A 21,501-nucleotide genomic window follows, 5' to 3' on the forward strand; every position below is an offset into this window, starting at 1 on the left:
GTAAGCGTTGATGGGGTAGAGGGGTGGCAGCAGCTGTGTCGAAATCGTGTTACGATGCGATGAGAGCGCTTGTCGAAAGTCTTAGGCTTCGCTTCTGAAGCCGTGCTGCAGCTGACCGATGGTGAAAACCCATCATGCACGGGATGGCAGGCTATTGATCGAGCGGGCTTTCATCTTCCCAGTCGAGTTTTGATCGTCTCCAGCAAATCAGAAACCGAAAATGGTTTGGCCATGATTGCATCAATACCAGCATCCAATGCGCAATCGACCTGGCCTTTTCGAACATTTGCTGTAATAGCAATGATCTCGACATGCCTAGTCAATTTTCCGCTCTTCTCCAAGGATCTGATCTCTCTGCTTGCAGACAAGCCATCCATGACTGGCATTTCCAGATCCATGAGAACAATATCCAGCTTATGACCAGCACCAGCTGCTTCTTCCCATACATCGGCGCGGCGTAAGGTCTCCAGTGCTTCTAGACCATGGTTGGCCACGTATACGATACATCCAGCTCGAGTGAGCTGTTTCTTGAGAATTGCTTGGTTGATCAGGTTGTCCTAATTCTGTTAGTATGCAAATTTGTAAAGGTGAACACGATTACATACCTCTACCAGGAGAACATGATACGCCACATCTGGCAAAGCTGTTTGTTCCTGAGGAATCTGAGGACTCGACCCGACCTTCTGCTGTTCGATTGCCTCAGGGGTTTTCGTGACTGCTGTATCTTCAACCACTTTGAGTGCTTGTGTATTGTCCAGCTGTCGGAGCACCAATTCTTGTGTTGATTGAAGGGTGAGCTCAGTAGACGGCGTAGGCGGGTCGGCTTGACGGACTTTCACGTAAAAGGCGAATGTGGAGCCCTTTCCTGGCTGAGAAAAAACACCCATGCTTCCATTCTGCTTCTCGGTCAAAGTGTGAGATATGAAGAGACCAAGACCGGTGCCACCATATTTGATCGAGGTCTTCGGGCTGGCTTGTTGGAATCTGTTGAACAGACGAGCACGTTCTTCCTCGGTCATTCCTGGTCCAGTATCGGTGACGCTGAAGCAGAGATAAATCTGCTTGCCATCGCCCCATTCTTCTCCTAGGGTGGCATCTTCGTGTTCTTTTCTCGTTGAAGCCCAAGCTAGTCCTTCCTTCAAACAGTTTCTTGGTTCTTCGAACGAGGCGCCATATCGAAGTGTCACTTGTCGATGATGCTCTAGTCTCGTGAATTTGATGGCATTCGATAGGAGATTGATCAAGATTTGTGTCACCCTCAATGGGTCGCACATGACCCACGAGACTCCAAGATCGGCAATTGATTCATGGGCCTCGACTTTCATCTCGATATCTGCTGCTGAAATATTGGCTTGAAGCATCTTCACAGCATTGTTGATGAGATCAAGTGGTTGCGACGGACTTGGTGAGAGATTCAGAAGCATGAAATCCATCTTCGAGAGAATTAAGACATCGTCAAGCACTTTTTTCTGATGGCTGGCGCAGAACATGATAGTCTTGGCTGCTTCGACATTCTCCTGTATTATGTGCAAGTATTCTTCGGCGCTCGTGTTCTTTCCTTTGTAGTCCTCGAGAGATCCAGAAATGCTGTTGGCAAGCTGTAACATTGCGGTCAAGGGGTTGCGAACTTCATGTGAGATGGCATCGGTAAATTCGCTTTGCTGTCGTTTCGCCTCTTGTGCTTCCTGGGCTGCTCGAGCCTGCCATGCCTCGGCCCATTTCAGACGACTAACTTCTGTCATACAAGCCATGATAGACTTGATCTCACCATCTTCCATATATGGTACGGCTGATATGAGTACAGTCGCAGGTACTGGCGAGCCAAATGGTGGATTCCACAATCTTTTCATTCGGAACTCGGTTGTGCTGGTGATTACGCCTTCGAGCACCGCTTTCCAGGCAGCGTACATCTTTGGTTGATCCTCCTCAAGGACATGATCTTTGAACGGAAGACGCAGCTTGGAAAACTCATTCGTCGGTTTCTCGCCGATGATTTTGAAGTAATGTTCGTTGGCCCATAGAACCTTTCCATCGAGACCTAAGTGCTCTAAACCGATGTCGAGATGGTCGGCCATGTATCTGATGTGATGTTCACTAGCAGCCAATTTGTTTTCCAGGCTATGCTGTCGCCTTTCCGATTCTTCCAGAGAAACCAAAAATGCCATGCTTGAGGACAGTCGCGATGCAAGATCCCGCATGAATTGTTCATGATCGTCATCGATAGGTCTTCTTGGATTGGTCCCGATACATAAGTATCCGTATGAGCGTCCAGCATTCATCAAGGGTATGACACAGATGTTCCCTGATGGCTCGCCGAATCCTTCCCATCCAACACCATCAAACTCTGATCCACAGGGAGAAGTTGTAGGATTAGTTCCTGCTTTTCTCAAAAGCGGATAGAGACCTTCCTCGCTATCAAGAGATCCATGTTTGTTGACCAAAGGATGACCTTCTGGCACACCGAGACTTGCTAGGAGCTTCAATTTGCGAGATGATTGTGTCGAGGAAGGATTGCTGTCTATTCCCCATACCAGAGCCAACGGAATATCCAACGAGTTCGTCCGGAAGCAGTCGATGAAGTGAGAACCAATAGTCAATGAAGTACAACCTTCGGGAAGGACCGCAAGCATATTCAGCATGTTTCGTCTGCGGTCAGTGATCTTTTGTCTCGTCATCTCAGTCAATGAATTGTACCACCCTTGCACTTGACCGTCGTCTCCTCTGAGTGGAGTGAAATTTCCAGTAAAGCAAGTCTCCTCCAGAAAGCCATTCCTTCTGATCATGAGAGGTATCTCGATGACTGGACAGTCTTGTTTCGTCTTTTTGGCGGTTTCAAAGACAGGCATGATATCGTCACAGATTTCAGGAAATGCTTCTGCAAAGGTGTGACCCATCAAGAAAGGATGAGCTCCATCAGCAGCTATGGCGAAGCCTTCATTATAGATGGCGACTTGTTGCGGTCCCCTAATGAAATTATTAGTTCAAACACATGATGATTATAATTGGACTTTTTTTGCACCAATACACGCAACTCGGACGCTTGTCGGCAAAGATTTGATAAGTATAGAGACGAAGTGCGGTGCCCCAAGACTCTAAGGGACCAAGGAGCGAGGACTCCCATCGTGTTGATCGGAACAATTGGACGTGATCAGTATCAGGAATATCTTTCGTCCAGTCTATACCATCTGGAGATGGAAGACCTAGCGGGCTGTCGTGCCTATCCATGGCATGGTTGTTGAAGGGGAGGTCGTCGACACAACTCACGCGTCCCCAAGAGACATCATGGGTTATCGATTTTCACTTCCATGGCATCGAGATCTGTTGCTGAGCGTGACCGGGGACATCGCCGATTCGTGGCTGCCGCTAAGATCGCGATGGTCGAGAGTTCGTACTTCGGATGCAACGTGCATCCCAAACTAGCGATAAAACCGCTAGCATCCGAATTTGTGCATGGATTATGCAGAGCACGGACACGATCTGAACCAATCGGTCACGAACTCCGAGTGCACTTTCTGACTCATCGCAATAACACCCACAACCTATCACAACACTTCTCTTAACATCCATTGTATAAACATGATATGACAATTGAATGAGGCGCACGAAGAGGTCCAGTATTGGCTGAATGCTTGCTCAGCTGTCTGGATCACCTTGAGGCATGAGTCAACCAGAATGATTGCGACAAAATCATTCGTCGCAGTGCTGACTGGCCAATCATGGCTGTATAATCCTGATCAGTGAGCCATGCCTGCTGTATATATCATGGTAGGTCTCATTCAGAGGCTAGGTATACTCCATCGCAATCTCTATTTTTTCCATACTTCATCCCCTCTATAAAGAATGACCACGGCTAGCAACGCATCTGGAACTTCTGGTGTCACCAGCCAGTCTGACCATGCAACTCAACACAAGCCCCTACAGGACATCATAGATTATGATCCTGAGCACAAATTTTCGACCGATGATGATAGTGCTTCAGAAGCTTTCGACAGCACAAAATTTGATCCAACACGTTGCCTCTTCTGCCTCAGCACGTCCGAGAATGTCGATATCAACCTCGACCACATGTCCAAATCCCATGGCATGACAATCCCTTCACCGCATCAGCTTACCGTGGATCCAACAACTCTACTCACATACCTGAACTTTGTCATCTCGGTCTACCACGAGTGTCTGACATGTGGCACACAAAGACGTAACACCCAAGCAATTCAACAACATATGCTTGGCAAGAAGCATTGTGCTTTCGACATCTCTGATATGGAGTCCGAGTATCGAGAATTTTGGGATTTCGAAGGAGACGGTACAGGAGTCGAGGTTGATGGCGATAATGTTACACTGCTTTCAGGAAAGGTGATCATGTCTCGTTCTGTGCGGCCTACTCAACAGCGGCAGAGGTCATCAGCTCAACATGTGGCTCTGTCGCCTTTGGATACATCGTCTTTGGACGCCTCCAACCTCAACACCTCATCAATGCCCGATCAGCATTCTCATAAGCAAGCGCTCACCAGACAAGACCTTCGTGCCTTGAGAATGGATAAGCAGCTCGGCACGCTCAGTTCTAACGATCGTCTTGCTCTGGCGCATCTTCCTCACCCTCAGCAACGTGCGATATTACTTGCACAACACAACCAACTACGAACAGCAAGACGACAACAGAGAGCTATGGAATCGAGTTTGCAGCGAAAGAACAATCAGACACTGATGAAGCACTTTGTGTCCGATGTTCCGGGTCCAAAATTGGGCTGATTGATGTAGACGAAAATCGGAAAAGAAGATTCTTGAGCGTACAAGAAGTGCCAACACATTCGTGACTTGCCTGTCTCTTTCGATATTTGTATAGAAGAATGTGCTAGTAGTAAACAATCAAAGAAGGTGTTGCAACAAAGAAGACCCCAACTCCATACCTAGGTATATAAATTTCACTTGGCGCATGTCATCTCCGACCCCTCCACACGCGAACCACTTTCCACTTAACGCGTCTTCCTTCACTTTCCTACGCCAACAGGTGCACCACACATTCAGATGCCGCGAACATTACCATGGCTCGCCAACCCAGCTCCACCTGATCGCAAACCCCGCGCGACACCTACCGCAGTCAAACGCCGCAGAGTTGACACCTCTCCGCCGTCTTCTCCTCCGGATGTCCTCGATGAATTTATCCGCACACCAGCAGCCGTCGCTCGTCGAGGTGTAACAACAGTTCGCTCGCCTTCAACGTCTCCTCCGCCCGCGCCTCCAAAGCAAGAGTTTATGCGACCGGGCTGGGATGCAGATGATGGCTGGAGAATGGTGACGGATGAGTTTATGGCAACTGCACAGCTCTTCACCGCACACCTCGCGCACGCAGAATACAGACGACAGAAAGAGCTGGCTAGGAACAGAGAAAGAGCTTTGGGAGGTGCAGATGCGATTGCCAGACCTGTGGTTGGACAGCTGAGCAAAGATGGACAGAGGAAGAAGTTGGGAGAGTTGCAGAGAGCTGGTGTCAAGGCTCTTATGAAGGATGAGGAGGAGCAGGAAGAGGCTGATCCTTGGGAGGGTACACACCTTGCTAGCTTGATGATGAGCCCGAGGAAGAGGGAGAGGCTTCAGCCGGCCAAAGCTGTTGGACGCAGCAGTACCAGAGCTGCTGCTGGCTTTGATCGAGCACGACCACTGGATTTGCGAGGAAGACCGCTGCAACGAGAGAAGAGTCCGGAAGTCAAGAAGGAACCAAAGGTCGAAGAAGACACGACTGACGACGATCTCGACGCTCCCAAGTCATCCAGGTCTCTGTCTCGTCCACCTGTGACGCCCACACCAATTCGTCCGAACAACATCTTCAAACAATTCGCAAACCCGCGCACCACACATTCGAACAATGTCAAGCAGACGTCCCATCGGCAATCCTCGTCTACAACCCTCTCAGACCCCTCCGACAGATCGTCCCATAAGAAGTGCAAGAGCATCGACCGCGAGATCTCTCGACCTGCACCGAAGCGCACAACACGCAAACCCTCTCCAGTAATGGAAAAGGAGCCAGAGATCAAGCTAGAGCCGGACTTCGGCTTCCCTTCCATCCCACAACCTTCTCAGTCTGCGACATCAGCAGTTGCACGACGCAGAGAAGCTCGATTGAGACGTGAGCGAGAAGAGAAGAAGATCAAGACTGAAGAGCAGGAGGTGCATGAATTGCCCACATTTCTTTTCTAGACACACGCTTGCGCGGACACTTTTGATTTGGACATGGCGTTTTTTGAATTTGCGAATGATACCCCTTTTCTTTTTCTGCAGAGCGTTTCTCATAGCCTTGGTTATTATATCAAGCCTTTACCACTTCTCCAGCATAGGTCTGATATCAATCTCATTGGTGAAACATCTCTTGCCCTGTGTGTGCAGATTCCAGTAGGCTTCGGCGATAGCATCAGCCTCGATCTTTGCCTCTGGTGGCATATCCTTCAACCACTCCTTGGTCCTTGGGATATCAATGACACCATCGATGATAGCATGAGCAACATGCACACCCTTTGGCGCAAACTCCCTCGCAATGCTCTGCGACAGCGCACGCATAGCGTACTTGCCAGTACTGAAAGCCGACATCAGAGCATTCGACTTAACCGACGCAGTCGCACCCGTAAAGATCAGAGTTCCCGGATACTTGGCCCCCTCATCATTGGTATGAGCAAGCAACAACGGCAACGTCTGCTGCGAAAACAAGAAAGCTCCCTTGCAAGAAACCTCATAACCGCCTGTAAACTCCTTCTCCGTCAATTCCAAGATACTCTTTCTAGCAAACGGGCCACTAGCATTGAAGACAGCAGCAGCACACTTGTCGCCGTATTTTTCTTTGATTTCGGAAATTGCGGAGGAGATGGAGGTGGATGAGGATACGTCGGTGGAGATGCCGATGGCTTTTCCGCCTGATTTGTTGATTTCGTCGACCAGAGAGGTGTAGTTGTCTGGGTTGCGGGCGAGGAGGGCGACGGGATAGCTCAGGGCGAATTTTCTGGCTACAGAGGCGCCGGTGCCTGGGCCTACTCCTGCGATGATTGCAAAGGCTTTCGACATGGTGGTGTTCTGGAGTGTCAAGGTACGAGGAATGGTAAGATCAATTGGTAGCTATTGTCGAGCAGTCAAGCAGAGGATGGTTATATTCCTGTTGTTGACTCAACACATCAAGGTTGATTTGAAAGCAATTCGAAGCTCCAAGCTAGAAAGTAGTGACGTGATCAATGGGGAAGGAGGGGTTCGTCTCGGGGATTGTCATTTCTAACTCCGAGGCCTGGGGGCAGCGACCTCCTTTGCTCGTTGCTCAACTTCTCAAAGAGCATGACATGTCACCCTCTTGTTCATAGAAGTGAAGGCATCTCGTTCTGAAGCAGCATGCTATGCCTGCTATGCTTACACAAGACAATTGCTTGACGGAATTTGAACGCAACATTCTCATCTCTTTGCCTTCCCTGCTCAATGGCTGTCCTCTCATGTAGATGCAGATGCTGGCAGCGTGGAAAATGGTTCATATGGTATACGGACTATCTGCTGTTCATCAATTGGTTGCGTGGCCCAATGGCAAGGCGCTTGACTACGAATCAAGAGATTCCAGGTTCGACCCCTGGCGTGATCATTTTGTTTTGCTGTTGCTACTGACAGCAGATGACTTTGCCTTTGTCGAGTCCTACCAGTGGTCTTTTTCTGTGTGATGTGGTTGTTCCGAACGTTGGTACAGAAAAGTTTTTTTGCTGAAGCTTTATGACGATGGATCATTTCTGCTTGTATTGACTTTATTAACTAGAGAAGGAGAGATGTTGGCAAATCGAAAATACATGAGATCTTTTCTCTCTTCTTGTCGACAGCTGTCTGTGATCACTTTTTGATATCTTCAATTCCTTGCAAAAATTGCGGAAGCAACTCTTTAAGGTCAGGGTTGCACTTTCTTGAGATTTCTTTGGTGCGAGTGTGGTGACCCTGCTCCTATGTGCTGGGCATCAAGATAGCCTCTTCTAGTGTCATATATTCTTAATCATGTACTCTGGTGGTATAAGAGAACACCTAGGCTATTTAAACTTGTCGTTGTACCGTTGTTGTGGTGTACTAAACTACAATGGTTGATATAATTTGTGTTTCTTGTGATTTTGCTGCTTACAGCTTGGTCGGTTTTGAAATATTCGAGTAGGTCACTCGTCGAACAACACATCGCAAAACGTCATACAGTATAGGCACTCAGATATGGGAACTGATATCAGATGGAGTGTGATTCACTGAGCGAGATCAATGACCGGAATTGGGGTATGATTTTGGCAAGATCAGATATGTTCTGAGAATATCTCATCGTGCTGTTCAACACCAGAACCCAAGAGACAACAGCACGATGTACGCTACATCTTCCAATGGTAGGAACAGCACGTCTTGCTCTTAAGACTACTATTGAATAGATGCCGCGGTGACGTGCTAGGGCAGTGCCGAAAAAGTGTTTCCCAGAAATCGATGCAAGCCAATTGGCACCAGCGAGAAGGATGTTCGACTTTCTAGCTGTACCACATAAACAGAGATGTAATATTTATTCGATGTTGAATATGAGAGCAACGGCGAGAAAGATAACCAGATCACATACAGAGATGAGATGGAAGGAAGCATGAAGGTGTGAATATCGAATTGATTTGACAAAGTTACACAAGACTGTACCTTACCTGTTAGACGACAAGACTACACCGTCTAATGATGGTAAATGTCGTTAGACATCAGCAAGGCATGCAAAGATGTATCTCACCATCAAACCGGTTACCCTACTGAAATTCTAGAGCAGACGGTCTGCAGGCGAGAGGGGTATTCAGCCCCGGGCATTCAATCTTCGCTAGTCGTATAACTCTTCCAGGCCATGGTTATTTTGGCTTGTGAGTAGATATTCTAGCGGTGGGTGGAAGGAAAGAGAGGAAAGGAGAAAAAGGTCAGTCACATGAGTCGAGAGGAGAAGAATATGCCTCATAAGTGTCTCGCGCTTGTTGTCGGACAACAAAAGTATTGCATTGTCTTGTTTTGAAATGATTTTATTTCATTGCCGACAAAATTGATCGAAACCTCCTTTTCATAACCATGAATTGATGACCCTCATTTGCCAATGAGGAAAACCCCGGAAACGCGCTAGAAGTAAAAGGAGGAGCAAAGGAAGCAGGAGGTGGTTCGGTCGTGCTCTCGTCAGTGAGAGAGGTTGGGGAATATGAAGATTTTTGGAGAAAGACAGCAAAGCTTTTTTCGTTTCATACGACAGACTTGATCAGGTCAAAGTATTTAAGCCTTCTGGGACTTCTCCTTGGCGAGCTCACGGCCCTTGGCGATGCGAGCAAGGATCTCCTCACGGTCCTTGTCGAGCTTGAGGGAGGTGATGACGACCTTGGAGGGGGCGATGCCGAGGGGAACGGACTGGCCGTTGGACTTCTCGCGGGCGACGCGGTCGACGTGGATGACCCACTTGAGACGGTAGACAGATGTGACCTTGCCCTCGCGGCCCTTGTTGGAGCCACGGACAATGGTGACCTCATCGTCCTTGCGGATGGGGATCGAGCGGACCTGAACGACACTTTTATTAGCATCATACAAAGACAGCCGATCGACGAGCATTGTTTTGGTTTGGGGGGTTATGGTGCATAGGTCTTCTGAGAGAAACAACGGCATCAGATGGTCGTGTTGTGGGTCATCGAGTCGGGGTCGCGTCGCGGCGGTTGATGCAGCGTGGTGGCATTGTGGTGGTAGACCGAGGTCTGATGTGGTGGGTGATGGTCGTGTGCGACGGGTGTTGAGTGGATGTGCAGTCTGATTTGTGGTGCCGTGTTTCTCCCAATGCCTCCATCTCTTTCTTGTGTGCGAAAATGCGTCGTCGTCGATTGGATCGGGGCGATCATACGTTGTACTTCTCACGGAGCTCCTTGGAGAGAGGGGCGCTCATGATGGTGCGGCGGACGCTGGAGGGGGCAGAGAAGTGCGCCTTGCGCGACTTTCTTCTGGAAGAAGACAGGGCTGGGCGGACGAGGGTTAGTGGTAGATCATGTCGCTGAATCCAAAGCGCATACAGGTGTTGATCTTGGTCATCTTGTCGGTGGTTGGGCGAGTCCGGATAGTCTGTCGGGTTCAAAGTCGCTGGTCGTCACAAAAGATCGAGCAGCAAAACTGAGAAAGCGCGACCAGCAAATTCTGTGCGCCAGTGCGGCAGATCCTCGGGCTGGAAACGAGCAAGAGTCGAGTCTTGGCAGCTGTTTGTCGGGCCCGTGCTTCGACACTCTCAGACTCCAGACTCCCGAGGCTTCGCGTTGTGCTTGCGCCGATGCGTGCGATGCCTTGACGGGGCGAGTAAGAGCATGCGCCGGAGTCAAAGGCAAGTCGCCATTGCTCTAATGGACTACTGTAAATACTAGAACTGTACACGTCTCGTTCTGGCGAAGTGAGACACAGCCTTCACCGCCCGTCCAGGCCTCATCGCCGAGGACTCTGCGGCGCGTCATTTCGTCTGGCCCTGGTGGTCGCGTCTTCGACTTCTTGATTGAGCTCGCATATCTGCTCGCATTTGCTGTCGCATCGTGATGGCCCCATACAACAGCCACTACGGCACTCGTTACGATCCTGTAGGCAGTCAATACAATCAGCAACACCACCAGAATTACTACACCCCAACCTCTCAGCAGCCTGCGACCCAGCAGCGACAGGCCACCCAAACTCCGCAGTCACAGCCTTCTGCTCCTCCTGGATATCAGCAATCCTACACTGCAGGCTACTCGAACCAGCCATACTACAACTACCAGTCAACAGAGAGTCGTGCTGCCGAGACCCTGAGCCACCTGAGTGCACAGGAACATACATCCACTTCCAACCGCCAATACGATACGAACTCTCGCTCAGACTCCTCATGGAATACATCCGATCGACGAGCCGCCAATCCCTCTCCTCTCTATCAGCAAGAACAGCGGTCAGCTAGCAACACTGCCACTTATAGCCCCGCGCAGTCCTATTCTCAGCCCACATCGAACGCTGGCACATATTCATACTCTTCATATACCCAGTCAGAACAGCCGAGAGCTCAGACGACCACATCAAACCAACCCACATCCTACGACTACTCTGCTTCCAGCTTTCGCCCAGCCAGTCCCTACTCTGCTCGCCAACAGCAACAACAGCCAAGTGGTCCTCGATCTAGCGTATCCTCCGTCGCCTCGACAAACCCTCGCGACCATCACTTGACGACAGCCGCATCACATACCTCCGCTAACGTCGGCCAACCGCGTGCCCCAAGTGTCACTCCAAGCTCCGTTCACCAACGAGCTAGTTCTGGATACGCCCGTCAGTCAAACCCTCCGGATCAAGGCTACGGTCCTGGACCTATTACTGTAGATCCTGTTGCAGTCTACGATCCTTGGCCAGAGCAGCAGCGCAAATTAGCCGAAGCACGCAAGAAGGCTGAAGCTGAAGAGAAGCGACGAGCAGAGGAAGAGGCTAGAATCAAGGCAGAGGAAGAAGCAAAACGCAAGGCTGAAGAGGAAGTAAAGCGAAAAGCAGAAGAAGAAGCGAGGGAAAAAGCAGAAGAGGAAGCTCGCAAGAAGGCAGAGGAGGAAGCTAAACGAGGGGCTGAAGAGGAGGCCAAACGAAAAGTAGAGGAAGAAGTGAAGCGCAAGGTTGAAGAAGAGCGGAAAGCTGCGGAGAAGCGCAAGGAAGAGGCCAAGAGACAGGAGAGTCTGCGCCTTTCGCGAGAGCTTGCAAACCAGGAAGAAGCGAAGCGAAGGCAATATCAGCAACATATGGCGTCTCAGCAGCGTCCCACGAACGACCCTTCTGCGGAAACCACAGTCCAGGCTACTGGACATAGGATGATGGCTGCTGCTATGGCAGACGCAAACTCTGGCGGCGGCAATAGCGGTGATCTTGAAACCGAGATGGCTGCTATTTTCAGAAAGATGCGTGATCTCAACCAGGCTGATCCACAAATGTTTGCACGTATGTGGGAAAGCGAGAGGCAGGCTCATCTGAGTAAATCCCAAGGCAACACTCCAGCTCCAGCTGCAGCTCAAGCTCCCGCACAACGACCACAGGGCCCTGCTCGACCTGTGTTTACACCTGCGCAAAATCAGGCACCCCAAGCTCCTATGGTCTCTGCTCCTCCTGCTCCGCCATCTGTTGCTGTTCCTCAGCCTGCTACTGCTGGGCCTAGTAATCCCCAGGCAAACACTCGTAAGCAAGTGGCTGTGCCTCCACCTCCCGGGGGTCCTAACGCTATCTGGCCTCCTGGCAAGAAGGCAACATTGGCCGAGACTGCTACAAGGTGGTTGAATGCGAGAAAGGAGAATGTCAATAAGCTGGTCTCGGTCGAAGCAATTCATGCATTACTTGCACCAAATCCTTCATACATGACTCTTTGCGAAAGTCTTGAGCGCATGGGTTTGTATGTTGACCGAGCTCAGTTTGCTCGTGCTTTGTTGTCGGTCGTTCCTGATTCTGCAAAAGCGAACCAGAACAAGCCGGCATCTCCTGCTTTACCGCCAGCACAACCTCCAGCAGCTGCAGCTCCTCCACCTCAGCCTTCAACTCAGTCTGCACAAGCCACACCACAGTCTGTGCCGGCAGCAAAGAAGCATCCTAACATTGGCAAGTTTCCAGGACAACGAGGTCGACCCAGTCGTGCTGCATTGGCCAATCTTCAAGAACGATCGAACGTTGTTGATCTGACCGGCCGCGACTCTGTACCTCCAGCTGCTCCCCCTGTCTCGCAACCATACTTTTCTGGAGCGCATTCTGTTGACGCGCCAACTGTAAACTACCAATCACAGTGGGCTCCTGTGGATGGTGCTCCAGTCTACTCGACATCATACACACCACCTCAACCTCAGCATCAGCCACCGCGCCAACAAAATCAACAGCAGCAGCAACAACGAGCAGTGATACAGAATCTTCAGAATCAGCATAGCAAGTACTCTAGTCCATACTTCCAGCAACCCAGCCAAGCACCCAACATTGCAAGACCAACGCCTCCAGCAGTACCAAGACCGCCGCCAGCCAACAAGGGAGAGGCAGCTCGCAAGCGCAACTTTGACGAACTTGTGGATATGTCAGCAATGAACTCTGACTCTGATGAGGATATGCCTTCAGCAAAGCAGGCCAACACTGGACAATACGATATGAACATGGCTTCGGAACACGTCAATCATGCTCATAGCAATGGTCACTTCAATCCTGTTGTGCCTCAAATCCAGCAGTACTACTTCAATGGCCAATACTGGCCCACTAATCCTGTACCCTCCAATGCTGCCACTGCTGCACGTCCCATGATCGTCAGCAAACACATGGAACTCAGGAATCAAGTTCTGGTCGAACCTATCAGACGTGCTAAGGTTGCACGCAAGTCTAGATATGATCCACGAACAATCTGTAGAGATGTTCTTCTAGCGACAGGACGTCATCCAGACATGCGACCCTTGAATCAACATCTCAACGTAATGCACAACTTCCTCAAGCTGCATTCCAAGGATGTCGAACAGGACAAGTTTGATCTTGACACGATTCGCTGGGATATCATTGATCCTGGTGAGCCAATAGTTGAGCCAGTTGAACCTGCAGAGGCAGACAGAGAGTCTACAGCGGAAGCGGAGACAATTGAGAGGGCCGCAACAGATGCTGACGACGAAGGTGGAAGTGAAGACGAAGGTCTCACTTCTGATGTCGCTCCTCCCATCACTGCCACTAACGGAGCTTCCACAAGTGAAAACACACCAGCTCCTTCAACATCTCGCCACGCATCAACCAGCCAACTCGTCGCTGTAGAGATCGAGACGAAAAAAGGCAACCAGGGCCGCATGAGGAAACCATTCCCTAAGGCCAAGTCTGGACGACCTCGCAAGAGCCTTGCCGTCACTTCGAGTGAAGTTGGCAACGGAAAATCTCCGGCTAAACCCGCGGCTCGCCGACATACCGACCTTCATCAACGCGCGCCATCGTCCATCGCGACTGATACACCTCGTGAACAACAAACACAAAACATGTCGTCAACACCGATTCCAGACAAGCCGGTTGGCTATACAGCGTTCCGCTCACAAGTCACCGAGTATGATGAGAATGGTAATCCGATCAAGAGAAAAGGTCGCCCTGTCGGTTGGCGCAAGAGCATCCATAGTAAGGCGGCACTTGCAGCAGCAGCAGGCGAGAGTGGTGACGGCACAATTTCCAAGTCATCAACAGCTCCGCGAACATCTCGAGTTCAAGCCGCGCCAAGCTATGCACTACCAAAGCAGCGTCGTAACAGACAGCCCAAACCTGTTGTCGAAGTCAAGGAGCCTCAAGTTGAGTTCAACGTGTACAAGTGCGAGTGGGAAGACTGCGGTGCGGAATTGCACAACATCGACACGCTTCGCAAACACGTGCTCAAACTTCACGGCAGAAAGACAGCAGAGGGCGATTACGAATGCGCATGGTTCGGATGCTTCCAAGAAGACGAGGTGACTGCTTTTGACGATATGGCTCAATGGATGGAGCACATGGAATCACAGCACGTCAAGCCGATCTCACGTACTCTGGGTGACGGACCTCGCTCAGGACTATCAGGTGGCTCTTGAATCCCTTGATGCATAATAAAAATTTCACCTTTTCTTGCTAACCTTTGACATTCAGACCGGTACTCTGAACGGTCAGATGCATATCTTTCCGACTCACACGGCAGGTTGGTGACGCCAATCATCTCGATGGCACCACCGAAACAAGGAACAAAGGAGTGGGCAGCACAGCAAGAAGCAGAAGCAGCAGCCAGAAGACTTAGCAACCTCACTGGATCTCGGCTGAACGATGAGAAGTTGCTGCAGCAAATGGAGGAGAAGAAACGAATCGTTGGACCAGCATTGACAAAGGCAGGAAGCGTTTTGTTTACCGAAGAGTTCAAACGCAACTTTCTTGACGACGAAGACTTTTTTGAGTTTGTGGATCCTAATGAGGATGGCCCTGCTTACCCACCCGAATAGTTGGTCAAGGGGTTGTCAGATGTACGATACAGAGGAGGAATTGACACAAAGGGATAGCTCAGGAAGCATCCGATAGCTTGGACAAAGACGTGGCTGCAGGAAGCAGACCACAAAGTCTTGTCGCATGTGCATAACTTGAACAAGAACAAAAAAATCAAGATATAATTCCACGACAAATCATAACTCTTTTGGTATCGCCCTGTACTGTACTTGAATCGAACCAGCCCGTCGCGCGCGAAGCACATTCGGCGACTAGCGACTTATGAAACTCCGTCAAACGCCTAGCCATGTAAAACACTTGTCCTCGTCTACTCTTCTAGTCCCTCTGTCCCTCGATGTGTGGGCGTCTTATGATCTCACGGGCTTCGCGCCAGGCACAGTGTCTGCTTTGCGCTCGGCGGACAGAGGAGTCTTGTCGTCGTTTTCGGCATTGACTTCGAGGAAGTGGTAGAGGACGATCAGGAGCATGCTGACACTGCCCAGGAAGATGGCGAGTTGGTAGAGTTGGTCGTCGGTAATCATTGTTGTGTGTATGGGTGGGTGTTTCAAGCTTGGATTGCGTTGGTGAGCTTGGGGTTGTTTCGGAGATGGATTGGGTGACTTACGAGGTGGAGTAAAGACGAGGCGAGAGGTTGTAGAGTATGAAGATGTGTTTACTTGGTAGAAAGTGGATCAGCTGCAAGACAGGGTTGTGTATTGAAGTAGTCGAGTATGCTGGTATAGCTTCACTCTAGATCAAGGTGTCCTGAGCGTACGTGTACAGTGGCTGGCCGTCCAGATGGGGAAGGTCCACCGAGGGGCGCCAAGATTTCACATCACGAATTCTCAAAGTTGCACTTTCCCTCGAATGACGAGTGACGACAAGGTGGGGACAGCCAGCGCAAAGAACTGAAGCAGAGCAGCCACCAAACACAATCTTTTCGTCTGCAATCACCTGAATACCAAACACCCAACCACGGGCCTTGCACTCTTCACTCTCTCGTCTCCCGCATCGCCACAACCCACTCGTCCACCATGCCGCCCAAAAAGCAGGACAATGCGCCCAAGAAGGTCGCCGTCGACAAGACCTTCGGCATGAAGAACAAAAAAGGAGGAGCCGCCCAACGCGCAATCAAGCAAATCACCGCCACCTCCAACCTGCCCGCCGACGAGAAACGCAAAGCCGCCGAAAAGGCTGCACGCGAAAAGGAAAAGGCCGCCGCCGAAGCCGCAAAGAAGGAAGCCGCCGAACTCTTCAAGCCCGTCCAGATCCAAAAAGTGCCCTTTGGTGTGGACCCTAAAACCGTGCTGTGTCAGTTTTTCAAAAAGGGCGCTTGTGAGAAGGGGAGGAAGTGCAAGTTTTCGCATGACTTGAGTCAGGGTATCAAGGGAGAGAAGAAGAGTTTGTACACTGATACGAGAGAGTTGGAGAAGGAGCAGCAAGAAGAGGAAAGGAAGAAGGATGATATGGTCGATTGGGATGAGGAGAAGCTGCGCAGTGTTGTCTTGTCCAAGCATGGTAACCCCAAGACGACGACCGATAAGGTGTGCAAGTACTTTATCGAGGCTGTTGAGAATGGCAAGTACGGTTGGTTCTGGACTTGTCCTAATGGCGGCGACAAGTGCATGTACAAGCACAGTTTACCACCAGGGTATGTTTTTTTCTCTGCCTCTCACCACTTCTCCCTCCGTACTAACACCCTTCTAGCTTCGTCCTCAAGACAAAAGAACAACGCGCCGCCGAAAAGGCCCTCATGGACAAATCCCCCCTCAACACCCTCACACTCGAAGACTTCCTCGACTCTGAACGCCACAAACTTACCGGCACCCTGACCCCCGTCAACGCAGAAACATTCGCAAAATGGAAAAAGGAACGCATGGACAAGAAGGCCGCCGAACAAGAAGCCCAAAAGATGAAGGAAGCCACCGGACGTGCTCTCTTCGAAAAGGGCGACTGGAACGACGAAGACTCGGACGAAGAAGACGACGGTACTTGGAACTTGGAAGCTATGAGAAGGGAAACCGAGGCGGCTAGACAACGCAAGGAAGAGATTCGATTGGGAATTAACCTTGATGAGGCGCAAAAGATTACTACTGATGCTTCGGAGGGCGTGGGTGAGATGGTCGAGGTTGCTGCTGAGCCTAACGGTAACGTCAAGGATACCGAGTAGAGGATTGCGAGAAAAAAATTGCTGCATTTTTGGTTGCGCGCCTGCATCGCGGCTTCTAGGTAAACCGTATCCATGCTCTTTCTGAAGGGTTGGAGGCGGCTGGACCGCAAAGGCGAGATTTGGGGAGTTGGATCTTGTTTTCTTTTGTTTCGACATTTTTTATACTCCTGGGTCTTTCCTGAACCTACCTACCTACCTCTCCGCTTGGGGGATTGCTGTTTTAGAGCGATTGCCCTGCTGATATGACATTTATGTTTACATGTTTCTTGTTTCTCTCTTGGTGATGAGATGTGAGGAGATGATGTTGAGAACCATAATGCGTGGTGCGACTATGATTCTTTCTCTAACTAGGCTATTATGATTAGATACAACAAGTATAGCAGTGCGAGCTACAAACTCCAAACCCGGCTCTTCTAGAAGACCACCATACCAATCACACCAACAATCAAAGCAACAACGATGTCACCAGCACTTTTCTGCATCAATCTCCCCACTCCAGCCGTGGACGTTGAAGCCACGCTCTGCCTCCCATCCGCACTTCCCAACCCTTGCGTCGAGGTAGCAGTCGCTGATCCAGTAACTCTACTCCCTGACAATTGACTTGCGCTTGTTCTTTGCAGTCCACTCAACACTGCAGCCCCAGTACTTTTTGTAACTGGTAATGTGGAGGTTTTGCCATTGATGATGACTACCGGCACTTCAGAACTTGCTCCAGAGGCGGAGGCAGAGAAAGTGGGGATGGAGTAGGTCGTTCCTTCCACCGTAACCGCCTCGCCGGGTTTTAATGTCGTGCTTCCTATGACAAAGAGGGGCGTTTCTCCAGTAGCACTTGTTGGGAGAGAAGAAGGCTTGCCATTGACGAGGATTGCGGTATCAGAGGGAGAGAGTGAGTATGTCGTTCCTTGGACTGCGAGTTCAGTGCCGGGGAAAAGCGTTTGTCCTGCTATAAGGATTGCTGTTGATTGAGAAGCGGAAAGTGGACTTGTTGCTCCATTGACTACCAGAACAGTGCCTGAAGGAGCGAGAGAATAGGTCGTTCCTTGCACTTCGATAGCGGAGTTTTCTGGCAAAAGGGTTTGTGTTCCTATCACATACTCGGAAGCAGCGTTTGGCGTGACTGTGCTAGAGCCAAGAGTAATTGCTGGCGCAACAGCATTGGTGACGACAGAAATGGCTGGCGAGGTAGCGGCAACAGACAAAGCAGAAGTGACCCCATTAACAACAACAGCACTAGCAGAAGGAAGCAGAGAGTACGTCGTTCCTTCCACTTCTACCGCAGACCCACCTTCCTTAAGTGTTTGTCCAGCAACCATATATTCAGAAGCCGTGTTCTGCGTCACAATCCCGGTATCCATAGTGACTTTTGGACTCAGAGCATCGGCGGTTACATGCGCTTCAGCCGATGAAGCGATGGCAGGATTTCCTTGCAAAGCCACGAGAGCTGAAGTAATGCCATTTTGGACAACGAAAGTTGAAGACCCGGAAGTCGCCAAGGAGTATGTAGTCTGGCCGACTACGACTTCTGAACCACCTGCTTGAAGTGTCTGTGAGCCTAGGACAATCACAGATTCTGAATTTGCAGTAACAACAGAAGATCCGAATGTCAATACTGGAGCTGCAGTTTGATAAGTTGCTGGTTGTTGAGTTATGCCGTTTTCGACTATATATGTCGTAGATTCAGAGATTGCAAGTGAGTAGGTGTTTCCATTAGCAGTTACTGCAGGACCTCCTGCTGAGATTGTCTGAGATGCGTAAACGAAACCGTCGGTAGGGTTTGCTGTGATGATAGAAGATCCTAATGTGATTTGCGGCACGGGCGATCCGGAGAATGACGGGGCAAGAGATTGGGTTTGTCCGTTCGCGATGATTGCACTGGCAGAAGGTGCTAGAGAGTACGTTGTTTCCCCGATTGTGATGGCAGGGCCTCCGGGTGCAAGTGTTTGTGAGTTGATGATGTGTTCGCTGGAAGGGTTGGGGGTTATTGTTTTTGAGTCTAGAGTAAGCACTGGTGCGACTGCAACTATTGTTGTTCCGGATTCTGAGGAAGATTCGGCAAGTTTGTTGCTTTGTGCGGCTTCAGAAGAGGTGGCCTGGCTTACATCGGCATCCTGGGAAACTGTACTCGGTCCAGAATCACTGTTCAATGTAGTCGGTTCGGCTTTCTGAGGCTCAGTATATCCTGCACTGGAAATAATCTGGCCGTTTGTTGGGATGGTTGCAACAAAAGATACTCGTGTACCTCCTCCAGAGCTTGCAGCATCAGAGACAGCACCGGCCCCAGATTGTGTTGCTCCATCATTTTCGGTACTGACAGGCTGAGCTGCTGGTGGCGACCCTGTGTTGTCCACTGCACGACTCGGTTGTACAGTTGGCTCGTCCGTTGTATAAGCTTGATCGGGGCGAGTAGAAGGAACCTGCTGTGAAGCGGTAGAAGTGGCTTGCTCGGCACTGGTTGTGGAAGCTTGCTCGACAGAAGTTGGCGAGGCTTGATGTACGGTCGTTCCGAGAACATGGGTCGTAGGGATTCGTGAATCAGTTGTCGCAGATGTTCGCTCAACGTCGCCTGTCGAAGTCTGCTTTTCAGCAGTCGTACCAGTGGTCTGGGGACGAGTCGCAACAGAAGATTTTATCTCAGTCGATGGCTGAGAGGTCGCTTGAACACTCGTCTTAGTCGTCAACTTACTCGAGGGCATAGGGACCGCACCGCCGAAGTTCCCGGGTCTTGTCGCAATGATCGAGCTTGTCGTGTGCGTGAGCGTACTAACCACAATATGCACAGTCGGCGCTCCTGTGGGTCGCTTGCCTACATAGTTCGTGCATTCATTCAGCCATGGGAAAGAAGAGGCGACACTTGCATTTCGTTGAACCCATTCGATGAATTCGGGAGGTATGGAATCGAAGTACACCTTTGCTGTTTTGCCGTCATGGTCAGTGTTTGACTGGTTCGAAGGAGATTTCAGCAGAAAAAGAAGAACCTACAAGGCCAATCGACATCCGGTTCCAACCAGACACCGCCAGTCCATTCTGCAGTGTACATGTCGGTGTAGTTCTTTGCTTCCACAACATCTCCAGATTCGTTCAAGTATTTGACATTTAGAATACCAAGGATCGGTTCTGCGTAGGGCGTGGGAGAAGCTCTTTGTGTTTGCAACCGGTTAGTCAAAGGTTAGCTTGATCGCTAGCATAGACTTACACCACAGTCTTCGTCCTCGTAGCTTCAATACCCCATTCAGTGGTGATATCAGAGTACGTGTGCAGCCTAGTCTCTGCGTATGTAAATTCATTGGTCGTAGAAGGCAACAACGAGATCAAATTCGAAGGAACACCAGGGAACTCCCACTGCATACTCGCCAGAACACCCATAGTCGCGAGCACTTCAAGATCCGTGTAGATTTGAGTGATTACTGTCCCCGAATTGACGCCCGTCGTAGGAGTGTAAGAGGCCGTGATTCCGCCATAGCGAGAGGTCGAGTTTGCCAAGAAGAGAGTGTTGTTGTATTGGATGTAGTAGTCTACTTCGGTCGCAACCTGGTTTAAAGATTCAGCTGAAATCCTTATTTCAAGAAATGTATACTGACAGTAAATGTGGCATGTTGAGTCCACCAAGAGTTCAAGAAGATCTCATTCGGCAACCAGAAACCGCAAGATCTGGCCAGACTGGGACCAGGCGTCGTCCCTGGAGTGGAAGAGCTGGAAGTCTGCGTCGCTTTCGATGATGTCGAGTTTGTGTATGCCGTGCCTTTGGATGCTGTCAGAAAAAGGAGGGGAAAACATGAATCTAGAGCTTCTTACGCTGTGGAAATGCAACGGCGCCTGTTACGGTGAAGAGCAAGGCGGTAACCACTAAAGATGAGAATTCACCCATGTTCGCGCTCACCATTATCATGCTCTCTATTTCTTGGTTCCTTATTTGGAAGGGTATTCATCAAAGTCACGATCCCAATCAAGATTTACTCAAGTTAAACGAGAGACGACCCGGGTCCAAGCAGAAGACGAGAAGTAAGAAGGCGAAGGAGAAATATGAAGGCTCACATCTGCCCAGGCTTACGGTGCCACTCATATATGCGAAGGCATTGTTGAAGGATTTCACTACCATATGCATGGTCATGACCCAGCAATATCAGCCATGTACACTGCGGGCTGTGCCTTGGTGCCCTGAGCCAGAGAATGGAGGCCATTGGACTGTTTTGAGCAAATGCAATACCAGGGTACAGTGATTGCAGGGTCGAAACGAAGGAATAGATGAACAGGAAGGATTGCCTATAAGCAAGTGCGGAACAACTCGGGCATGATTGGTGGATGCTGTCTCCGAAGGATTATGTGGATGCAGGGGCCAGGAATATCTGTAACAATCCAGGCACAAGCCGTGTCTTTTGCGCAACGCT

At 50.1% G+C, this 21,501-nt stretch overlaps 8 protein-coding genes across 8 annotated transcripts; 4 read left to right on the forward strand and 4 right to left on the reverse strand.

Moving 5' to 3' along the window:
* Nucleotides 1-170: 170 nt before the first annotated feature.
* M437DRAFT_39365 (putative histidine kinase-like protein M3YPp) lies at nucleotides 171-3,225 on the reverse strand (the record flags this gene model as incomplete). Its single annotated transcript, XM_041019997.1, has 4 exons — nucleotides 171-557; nucleotides 606-669; nucleotides 808-2,964; nucleotides 3,020-3,225. 4 exons carry the CDS (start codon nucleotides 3,223-3,225, stop codon nucleotides 171-173), a joined length of 2,814 nt encoding a protein of 937 aa, XP_040883405.1.
* Nucleotides 3,226-3,744: 519 nt separating this feature from the next.
* M437DRAFT_71970 (uncharacterized protein) lies at nucleotides 3,745-4,749 on the forward strand (the record flags this gene model as incomplete). The annotated part of the gene is made up of 2 exons (XM_041025767.1): nucleotides 3,745-3,787; nucleotides 3,932-4,749. 2 exons carry the CDS (start codon nucleotides 3,745-3,747, stop codon nucleotides 4,747-4,749), a joined length of 861 nt encoding a protein of 286 aa, XP_040883406.1.
* A 276-nt stretch (nucleotides 4,750-5,025) lies between these two features.
* M437DRAFT_39993 (uncharacterized protein) lies at nucleotides 5,026-6,195 on the forward strand (the record flags this gene model as incomplete). The annotated part of the gene is made up of 1 exon (XM_041020113.1): nucleotides 5,026-6,195. The coding sequence occupies one exon, from the start codon at nucleotides 5,026-5,028 to the stop codon at nucleotides 6,193-6,195; it is 1,170 nt and encodes a 389-aa protein (XP_040883407.1).
* A 117-nt stretch (nucleotides 6,196-6,312) lies between these two features.
* M437DRAFT_40084 (NAD(P)-binding protein) lies at nucleotides 6,313-7,050 on the reverse strand (the record flags this gene model as incomplete). Its single annotated transcript, XM_041020124.1, has 1 exon — nucleotides 6,313-7,050. The coding sequence occupies one exon, from the start codon at nucleotides 7,048-7,050 to the stop codon at nucleotides 6,313-6,315; it is 738 nt and encodes a 245-aa protein (XP_040883408.1).
* A 2,217-nt stretch (nucleotides 7,051-9,267) lies between these two features.
* M437DRAFT_80877 (60S ribosomal protein L26) lies at nucleotides 9,268-10,065 on the reverse strand (the record flags this gene model as incomplete). Its single annotated transcript, XM_041027435.1, has 3 exons — nucleotides 9,268-9,546; nucleotides 9,881-9,993; nucleotides 10,047-10,065. The coding sequence occupies 3 exons, from the start codon at nucleotides 10,063-10,065 to the stop codon at nucleotides 9,268-9,270; spliced, it is 411 nt and encodes a 136-aa protein (XP_040883409.1).
* A 488-nt stretch (nucleotides 10,066-10,553) lies between these two features.
* M437DRAFT_39309 (uncharacterized protein) lies at nucleotides 10,554-14,966 on the forward strand (the record flags this gene model as incomplete). The annotated part of the gene is made up of 2 exons (XM_041019988.1): nucleotides 10,554-14,556; nucleotides 14,623-14,966. 2 exons carry the CDS (start codon nucleotides 10,554-10,556, stop codon nucleotides 14,964-14,966), a joined length of 4,347 nt encoding a protein of 1,448 aa, XP_040883410.1.
* Nucleotides 14,967-15,226: 260 nt separating this feature from the next.
* M437DRAFT_80879 (uncharacterized protein) lies at nucleotides 15,227-15,488 on the reverse strand (the record flags this gene model as incomplete). Its single annotated transcript, XM_041027436.1, has 2 exons — nucleotides 15,227-15,247; nucleotides 15,327-15,488. 2 exons carry the CDS (start codon nucleotides 15,486-15,488, stop codon nucleotides 15,227-15,229), a joined length of 183 nt encoding a protein of 60 aa, XP_040883411.1.
* Nucleotides 15,489-15,980: 492 nt separating this feature from the next.
* M437DRAFT_31842 (uncharacterized protein) lies at nucleotides 15,981-17,005 on the forward strand (the record flags this gene model as incomplete). Its single annotated transcript, XM_041019219.1, has 2 exons — nucleotides 15,981-16,597; nucleotides 16,654-17,005. Coding segments are annotated over 2 exons (969 nt in total), but the record flags the coding sequence as incomplete, so codon positions are not given.
* Between the last annotated feature and the right edge of the window lie 4,496 nt (nucleotides 17,006-21,501).

Source organism: Aureobasidium melanogenum (assembly GCF_000721775.1).
Source record: "Aureobasidium melanogenum CBS 110374 unplaced genomic scaffold scaffold_2, whole genome shotgun sequence".
Lineage (NCBI taxonomy): Eukaryota > Fungi > Ascomycota > Dothideomycetes > Dothideales > Saccotheciaceae > Aureobasidium > Aureobasidium melanogenum.